Here is a 10101-nt window from a genome sequence, read left to right as displayed (position 1 = left end):
ATGACTTGACTCTCAGTGAAGTTGTCATTTCATCGTTTGAGACATCACATGCAAAACGATCCATTCAGTTATCAAAATCTGTCAGACATACATGTATATTCCATAAATATCTATGACGAAGTTGTACAATTTGTTGTTTTTGAACTGAACTACTGCAGGTTTTTTCATTGTTGTAGAGTTGTTGGTTTTTTTGACATGGATGTCATTTTGTGGCAAATTTCTGTTCACTGTATATGACTTTACATGAAAGATCAAAAGTGATTTTTCTGTTTACATACATGTAACACATTACTACGCAATTAAATGTACTGTATACATACAAGTGTGCATATCCTTTCTTTGTTTAACTATTACAGTATTGTAGACAGGGTCTGAAATTAACCTTTTTCCTCACCTGCCACTGTGGCAGGTCACTGAACCTTTCTACTGGCCACTCAATTTTTGTGTGCTCACTTCTGAAATCTAGGTAGAGCACTTTAAAATTGTAAACACTGAGTCAGTGGTACCAGACCGTAGAAGTTTGGAATATATCATGTAGCCTTAATCCATGACTATATTTAATTTAGTCCTTAAAGTTGCTTTTTAAAAATAATATTTCTTAATATAAGGAAAACCTGGTGCAATGGTGGCAGGTGACCTGAAATCTTTACCTGCCACAGCCAACATTTAGCCTGTTATTTGGCAGGTGGCAGGTGCTAATGTCCTTCCCTGATTGTAGAGTATTTGAACTGCTGTTGAAATGGGAATCTAAAAAGCTCTGTGCGATACACAACATTCAGCTGAGCAAAACTTACATTCTTATACATTACAGTAAGCAGACAGTGTCAACAAAAAGTAAAGCAAAACTCTGATTTGTATTTAAGAAACATTTGTAAACAAAATGTATACATTTTGACCAATACAGCTCACGCAATGACAAAACAAATATATATTTTGGTGGCATTGGCCAATTTACTGACACAATATCTAGATTTTGAAGCATGAATGAAATGTTTTGGGTGAGTTTCTAACTTTTGCAAACATAAAATAGAGTTGTGGTGTCCTATGAAACAGTTGTGACAATTGCACTTTAGAGAAAGTTAAGACTGTTTTCGACAAATCAGCCAAACAGATGGAAAACAATTGTAACTGGCGTTATTCTTTGGCTTTTGAATGTACTTGAATTGTGATTACTAATTAGCCTTTTATAATGCTCATTATAACAGTCTACTCATGGATTTTATCTTGGTCTCTGTCTGTGGATGTGTGATTTTGTTGTCTGCTCTGTTGACCTGTTTTTATTCTGCACTATGTCTGTAAAGCACTTTGGTCAGCTCATGTTGTTTGAATGTGCTATAGAAATAAATCTGACTAGACTTAATTTTGGTAGATGACTCAATTATAGTCCAGAATGGCGGACGCGCAGCTCTGTTGCTAGGCGATGACGTTTCAATGGAACATGTAGCTAGCTGACTTTCACTAGCAATATACGTTATTTGACGCTACTCATACCTCATGAGGAAGAATCAACGTACTTCTGCGTCCATCCTGGTGTCGCTGAACACAAAGTCCGAGCTGGTCCCGGTCCAAACGAGTCGGTGTCTCTGCATTTGATCCTCCACAGTCTGCGTCCTTTGAGCCACAATGGCGCTGCTAATGTCGGCTAACTGTTAGCTTAAACGCGCTGTATGGGTAAACCGCAAACTAACAACGTCCAGACGTTTACGGTTAGTATTAGCAGCTTCATTTATTGCTTACACAACAATTTCTGCATTCAGGTAACACAATAAATGACATAGTTTAGTAACTTAACGCAGTTTTAAGTCACTGCGACGCTACATGAAGACAACATGACACCACGGCCACGGTCAAGAACCAACCGTTGGTCTCCCGGCATGCAACACGAGCGGCCGCGTCACCCTCCCTGTATAAAGGCACTGCCGTTATGAGACTGCCACCTAGTGTACAAACAACAGTATTACACACAAACACACAAAGACAAACTAATCAATAAGTGGCTCTTATAACGGCTGGGATATGTATAAATAATAAAATAATTATTCATTTGTCTTTTGGGCAATAGCTATAGTAATAATAATGGTAAAAAAAATCATTGCTGCCCTCTAGTGGTGACCATGCAGATTTTATAGCATACGCACACTTCCGGTAAATTATTTCAAAATAAAACGTCCAATTTACACAATTTGTGACAAGACCCTGACAGAGTGTCATATAACAAAGTAGAATTGTGACTATTTAAAAAAAAAAATAAACAACCCTTATTTAACCAGGTAGTACTCATTGAGATTAAGAATCTCTTTTGCAAGAGAGACCTGGCCAAGACAGCAGCATTTAAACATACATTAAAGCCACAACATAAAACAAATGCAAAATAAATGCATAGCATAATATCATACAAAACACATTCAAATCAAGTGTTTGAAGCCAACGTTAAAGTGAAAATATTCAGAAACACAGACAGCTCCCGATTGACTCTGCTTCTAGGTCTTTCATTAATGTTTTAAATTCATCAAAAGTAATCAGATTTTCCAGTTTCAATTTAGCTTGCAGTGTATTCCAGGAGAAGGGAGCGGAATAGCTAAAGGCCATCTTACCTAGTTCTGCGCTGACCTTAGGTACAGATAATAAGTACAGGTCAGACGAGCGTAGGCTATAGCTGCCAGTGTTGCGCAGTATACCAAGAATAGACTTATAAATAAATGTGAGCCAATGTTTGTGCCTCTGCATAGACAAAGAGGGCCAATTAGCCTAAGTGTACAGGGTACAGTGATGTGTGAGCACTTTACAGCCAGTCACAAACCTCAGTGCACTATGATAGACATAAGACATATCATGGTTGTGTCTGCATTTAACTGCAGACACAACCACAAATGATTGAATATCCCCTTGAGAAACAACACTGTAGGACCTCGGAATAGAAGGACAAATAAGCATATTACTATTAAGGACATTTGTACAACTTCCTCATGTTTGCTGGCTTTGCCATGCTTGTATTCGTACAGTACTGAGTCTTTTATAAAAGGATAAAAAGTAATCCAGAGGGGATCAGTGCCGCACCTTCCCCTGAGGAGGATAAGCAGTTTAGAGAGTGGATGGGTGAAATGAATGTCTTTAGAGAAATTTTCAAAAAATGCCCGTGGCTTTGAGTGTTTTTTTTCTTTTTGACATAATATTCTCACTAAGGGATTTTAAACTTTACTAATGTACAAAACTGTGATTTCTGCATAAATAATTTGTATCAGATTGAACACATTTATTCCACACCGATCGCAGTTTTTTTACTTTTATAATAAGACTTTCATGATCAGATCTTGGACTAAAGATTAAATTGTAGTACGAATAATGCAACACTGGCTGAAAGAAATCTCAAGCCTGTTAAATGCTCAAACTAGAGCTGCAACAGTAAATCAATTAGCTTACCAACTATTAAATCAATCTGCAATTCATTTATTTTGATAATCAATTAAACAGTTTGAGTATTTTTTTAAGAAAAAAAGTCAAAATTCTCTGATTCCAGCTTCTTAAAATGTGAATATTTTCTTTTTTATATATTTTTTATATAAATAATATAAATATATATATTTTTTAATAATTTATATAAATGATGAATATTTGTTTTAATAGTTTCTTTCATCCTCTATGACAGTAAACTGAATATCTTTGAGTTGTGGACAAAACAAGACATTTGAGGACGTCATCTTGGGCTTTGGGAAACACTGATCGTCATTTTTCACCATTTTATAGACCAAACAACTAATCGATTGATCAAGAAAATAATTGACAGTTGCAGCCCTAGCTGAAACACAACAGAAACACACCCACCATCACACAAATACGAGACTCACAGCTAGATTTCCAAAACAAGTTTTTATTGGCCAATTTACAGAAAGTGCTGTAGTGACCATTCCAAAGAAAAACAGACCAAAGAGTCCAGAGAAAAAAAAAAGGAAAATAAAAAAAAAACTTTTACACATTTTACAAGGTTTCCATGTTAATTTCACCGTCCTCCTCTTCTAAAACAAACGTCAGGACAACATTAGGGCTCGAGCCGATGCAAAATCCACCAAAGGGTCCAGGGGGGGTGCAAGGAGGGAGGTGACGTCACAAGAACAGTGTCACAGTAGATGAGGAAAACTCTTAAACAACATATGAGATCTTTACATGAACATAGAGCTACAGTATACACATACAGTAGGTTCTCCCAGCAGCTACGCCCACGGGACAGCTGTCAGAGGCTCACTAGGTTAGAGGAGGAAACTTTCCAGTGGTTGTGACTTTGATTTATCTGTGGCAGACGTCAGCCACTACACACACGTGTCACATGTAACTAAACTCTCTGCTGTTTGTGGACTCTTTGCTATCAAACGTTACAGACAGACTGGATTCAGGATGGCCACAGCCACAGATTAATGCCCTTTCACTTCAAGGTGAGGAAACCTTCGACTGGGTTTTTCTGATAAATGTGACACTGCCGAATGCATTCACCTCTCTGTCACCTTTTATCTCAAAGTTGCACCCGGCAACTTCGCAATTCGGTGGCACCGACTGCTGCTAATGAAGTGGGATTTATGTAACGTGACATCACCTCTAGACCTACACGTCTTTCATTAATGCTGCATTTCATTCAAGGTCAGAAGTTGGAAAAGTTTCTTGCAGGTTTAAGTGTAACATCTCTGTGCATTCCTGTACATTTAACAGTATTTTTCCACATGGGACAGCTAATTTTGTGCCATTGATATTTGGCAGCATTAGCCTAGCTACTTACAATACAGACTATTATCATGAAAATTGCAAAAAAGTGTACTTTATGGACATAAAAGTGATGCGGTGTAGCTTTTAAACTGTGTGCTATGGAGTTGTGTTTCTGGCCATCTGGGTGAATGTAAGTCCAATATTGTTGTCAGGCTATTAAATAAGCATTATCGTTCACTATGAGCACCATAGATGTGGGGCAATAGGGGCCTACTGCACCCATTAGTAGGTTTTATCATCTATTCAGATGGTAGATCCCCAAATTAAGGTATAAAAGAACACGACAGCGGACTCTAGCAACTGTAGTAATTATGACAGGAGAAGAAGTGGAAGTCGGTCGCTAAAGTATAGATGGCATGAAACTCCATATGGAGTGGAGGTCGGTGTCAATGGATTGGACACTACGTTGAAAAAGTGAAAACGAGTAATAACAGTATTTTAAGCCAAAACAGGATGTTTTTCTTAACTTAACTAAGTGTTTTTCTTGGCTAAACCTAAAGAAGCTTTTTTGTTAGTGTTTAAAATGTGACGTTTTATTCAGTTTTCCATGTTAGAACGGGTTGCTTTTAAGTTTCGTTTTCACTTTTACAACATAGTAGGCGTAGTAGGCCTCTACTGACCCACATCTACGGTACTTATAGCAACTGATAACGCCTATTTAATGGTCGAATCGGGTGCAGCTTCACTCCCCTTTTAGCTCTGGTCTGATAGACGCATTAAGCTCTTAAATGCTCCACTGTGTTCACCACGTCCGTTGTTTGGTACTGAGCGGATACTATTGATACTACTGGATATGAGGTTGATAAGAGACTAAACCAAAACATTAAAGTTGTGAGTTGTAACACCAAAACAATGAGGTGAAAGACATTAAAAAGCTCCGTGGAGGTGAGGGGGAACTGCAGAGTTGGTGATAACTCTCTGCGGGTTCATTACTACGAGTGACTTCTCATTTTACGTTACGATGTTAACATAAAAATAATGATTAGCGCAGCTTTAATCATTCATTATAGTTCTATATAATAGTTCTTATTAATTACATAATAAAAATAAATATAGGCTGCATTTTTACATAATTTGAGCCTTACTTTTATCTTTAATAATTTCTGTTGTATTTGTTGTTAGTGTTTAGAAGTTTATTTTTTTTAACTGTAAAATGCTCCAATATATTCTATATTATATTATATTATATTATTTTATATATTATCTCTGATGACCAGATTTAAAGGATCCTTATAATTTACATTTATGCAATCTTTTTATGTAAAAATAACAACAGATGTATGAAATTATCACCTTGTTTAAAGGTCCAGTGTGTAACGTCTGGCAGCATCTAGCGGTGAGTTTGCAGATTGCAGCCTGTACGCGCGCGGAAAGTGAGTGGTGAATAAATGCTGCAGCTCCTCAAGACTAACAGAGGTTTCCCGTGTCTTGGTTCCTGGCTGCTGAGTGGAGTGACGGAGGTTAACTTCGGAGCGGGTAACGCTATCGACTCTGGCCCAAGCAGGAAAAGTTAACAGAGTTTGGTTTGTCCGTTCTGGGCTACTGTAGAAACATGGTGGTGCAACATGGTGGACTCCGTGGAGAGGACCCGCTCCGTATGTAGATATAAAACGGCTCATTATACACTAATGAAAACATAGTTATTAATATTATATTCCATTTATTGCCAATAGATCCTCCTACATGTTTTACACTGAACCTTTAAACTCAATAATGATATTGATATTGGCCTCAATAATCCAGTATTGGTTAGTCAGGCTCTAATGGTGATATTTGCATGTATTGACTTTCCTTCGTGTCCGTCGAGGGACAGCTCCACAGCACGTTCCCTTTTAGAGAGTTGGAATTTCTGTGTCTACATCTCTGCAATGCAGCATTAATGACTAGTAGGAGTGAGATGGTGATGTTAATAGTGTAGCCGTCTTTCAGTGAGTACTTCTGCTGTGACCACACCTGAGACTAACATTTAATTTGGGCAAGTCTTGTGGACTATATATATGAGTAGTGGAGAGACTCTTCTCTTTCGCGTCCCTGCTGTGTGATTATGATGTATAAGACCGGCATCTCTTTCCATGAACATCCTGCCTAGTGCAGCTTTAACTGACCCAGTCTCTATGAAGGCAGTGGCGCATCCATCCTAAATAAACCCAACCCGTCGCAGTCAGCTGGAATGATCTGAACACTGAGCTAGAAACACACACAAAGGACTGAGGGGTCGGTTCAGTGAGGACTCCTGCAGGCTAAAGGGATCAGGGTACATACATATGAAGAGGTGGCATGTGTGCTGTATACAGGTGGAGAGGAGGTTTTCTGGGTGGAGAAAGTGGTGTTAGGGAGTGGGGTGGGGTGGGGGGGTCACCTACTAGACTCAATATTTACAAGAAAGAAGCGTATAAAAATGTACAAGGAGACTCCTCTGTCTTTCCCAAAAACCCAGAACTCAGACCCCTCGGCTAGTTCACCATGACTACACACAGATCGTCGTTTTTTTTTTTTGTTGTTTTTGAGTGCCATTGAAAATATGCTATTTCTGTAAAATCACCTGGCTTTGCCTTAAAGACTGATAAATAACATGAAGTATACAAACCAAAAATAGTCAGTTTCTTTACTTTTGCAACTCAGTTTTCTTAAATAAAGACTGTTTTGCATTTTCATGGGACATCAGAAATCTCACTGTTGAACACATCAAACTGAATGTATGGTGCCGGGTTTCATTGACAAAATGAGTTGTGGTGCAGACTGTAATGGGAGAGAGATAACAGCTCTCAGGGGATGACCTAATTTTGGCAAACGGTCCTTTTAAGACGGATGATTGACGAGCAGTTTTAGTGTCGTATTATGTCTTACCAGCTGTATAAAACGGGAGGTTTTTCTGACAAGGTTAAATCATTGCACTGTGTGTGTTTCGGTGGAGTCTTCCAGTAGGGGGAGATATTACCTCATTTTTAGAGCATCACCATCTCATAAAGTCTTTTTGTTTCAACCATCTGATTTGTTGCAGAATGTGTGTGCATGTGAGTGACTGTGAATGTGTGTTTCAATACGATATCGTTGTTTTGTCCCAGTTTTGGCCCTTCTTGCTCGGGCGTTGCATCCTGGGTAGCTGGACGTCCACTTCCTCCTCGCTGTCGTCTGACTCAGCGCTGGTGATGTCATCCTCCTCCTCCTCGTCATCTTCCTCCTCTTCTTCTTCCTCCTCCTCGCTGGCCTCCTCTTCTGCAGCCTGCGGCCCCTTCACGTTCTGTGGTGAGAAATATGCAAACTAAATAATCAGAAATTAGTAGTAAAACAAAGAAATCATAATAATTTACCAATAAGTGATCTCACATCAACTGATAATCCCCATTGTCTTTTCCACTTTTTAATTTTTTAATTTATTTATTTATATTTATTTATTTATATATATATATTTATTATTATTATTATTATTATTATTATTATTATTATTATTATTATTATTATTATTATTATTATTATCATTATTATTATTAATTAAATTAAATTAAATTCTAATTTATTTATTTATTTTTTTCCTGAAAAACCAACCTCTGTATTGTACTGTTGTTTGTATCATTTATTATGAAAATGTCCTAAGAAATGTCTTGTAACCTTCATGTTATAACAAAAGGTTGGACACAAATAAAATAATAAATAAATTGTAATAATTTACCAAGAACTGATCTCACATCACACACAGCAAATGTCAACTGATTAATTAATTAATTTAATTTTATTCTATTTTATTAATTTATTTGCTTATTTTTTATTATATATTATATATTTTATATATATATGTTTATTTTCCTTACAAACTAACGTCTTTGTACAGTACTGCTGCTTAATATCTTTATTATTTATTTGGTAATGGAGATATAGGGTGAGTTGGATGGGTGGATGGGGGAGTGTTTATAATTGGAAAACGTCCTGAGAAATATATTGTAACCTTAATGTTATAACAAACTGTTGGACACAAATATCAATTTAAAAAAAAAGGAAATCATTATAATTTATCCTTTAATGTGAAGGCAGAGCATGGTCGTATCTATTTTTCTTTTGTACATATTCCAGTCATTAATACATTTTATTTATCCCCTGATTTCCCATATTCTCCTCCTCCGATCCCCCGCCCTCCTACCTCCATCGGGTTGACCGTGATGGTCAGAGCCGAGTCGTCCCAGCTCGCGTCTGCCTCTTTAGTCGTCTCTGCCAGCTTGACCTCCTGCTGGTGGGTCAGGTGGATGCGGTAGATGCCCAGAACCACAACCACCACCAGAGCAGCGATACACATCACGATCACCACGGTTGCAGCGCTCGGCACTGCTGAGAACGAGAGGAGAGAAGAGCGGGAGGTGAGAGGAAAGGAAGAGACCGACTCTTGGAAAAAGGAGCAGGAAAAAGCAATGCAGTTATGCAGTAAGTTGCCTCAATGAATCACTCCATATGCTGAATATACATTTTTTAAAAACATTAAACCAACAGAAACACTGTTGTCCACTTGGGACTCACTTTATTCTTTAAAAATGTTTTGGTTAGAAGACGTTCAACAGGCCAGAGGGCAAGAATCATTTTGTCGGATCATACGTTTTTGTATTCATACTTTTCAAACACTTAAAGAGGCGCTCTATCCCATAATGCAACTCAATAACATCTTTCCATCTTAGAACAACACTGCCCACGTCTTTCAAACTCCACACCCACAGTTATAACAGACGCTTACCAGCCTGGTTGAAGATGAATCATTGTTGTTATCTCATGTTTTTTGTAGCCGAGGCTTCTTCTCAACTGTTTTTATGATTATCTGGTGCCTTGGATATTGATTGCCTTCTTTTCTTTCTCATGTTATTGTTTGAGAGGCCCTTTTAAACTTTAAATAAGATGATGATTGAGATCTTTAATTATTGTGACGGCCTATTGACATTCTTACACTGTAATGTCATTTTTTGTTGCAATATTGGCGTGTTTTCAGTGTATTTCTATGCCAAAACTGATCAATACTTCTCTTTTTCTAGCCATGCAGCGTAGCTCTGGGGATGTCAATCTGCTTGTCTGTCCATCACTTTGGTCCAGACTGAAATATCTCAACAACTATTGATTGATTGTTGTTCAGACGTTCATGTTCTACTCAAGATGGATTGTAATAACATCAGTCGTCCCCTGACTTCAGTCATCAGGTCAAAATTTAGACCCGAGGATCATCCACTAATCTCAGGACTGGCTGGTTCTATCTGCAGGACCTCCTTTCCACATGTTGAAGTGTCCTTGGGCAAAATTGTGACACTGCCAGAAATGTGAGGATATATCAACGGCTCAGCCATAAATTCTACCTCGACGAAGTTTATAGAGCGCTCC

At 37.9% G+C, this 10101-nt stretch overlaps 1 protein-coding gene across 2 annotated transcripts in view; it reads right to left on the bottom strand.

The window, feature by feature from the left end:
* Positions 1-7037: 7037 nt before the first annotated feature.
* The window catches only part of LOC119491328 (calsyntenin-2-like), a 262721-nt gene continuing 259657 nt past the window's right edge, over positions 7038-10101 (bottom strand). Inside the window, exons 16-17 of one of the 2 annotated variants that reach the window (XM_037775219.1) lie at positions 8888-9072; positions 7038-7993 (exon numbers count right to left, since the gene is read on the bottom strand). In XM_037775219.1, coding sequence (XP_037631147.1) covers positions 7790-7993; positions 8888-9072 — 389 coding nt within the window. In that variant the 3' untranslated portion in view covers positions 7038-7789. The remainder of the gene's footprint in view (positions 7994-8887; positions 9073-10101) is intronic. The other variant, XM_037775220.1, reaches the window with a different exon arrangement.

The sequence above is a fragment of the Sebastes umbrosus genome, chromosome 7 (assembly GCF_015220745.1).
Source record: "Sebastes umbrosus isolate fSebUmb1 chromosome 7, fSebUmb1.pri, whole genome shotgun sequence".
NCBI lineage: Eukaryota > Metazoa > Chordata > Actinopteri > Perciformes > Sebastidae > Sebastes > Sebastes umbrosus.
Note: the sequence above shows the minus strand (reverse complement) of the source record. Positions and strands in the feature narration are given on the sequence as shown.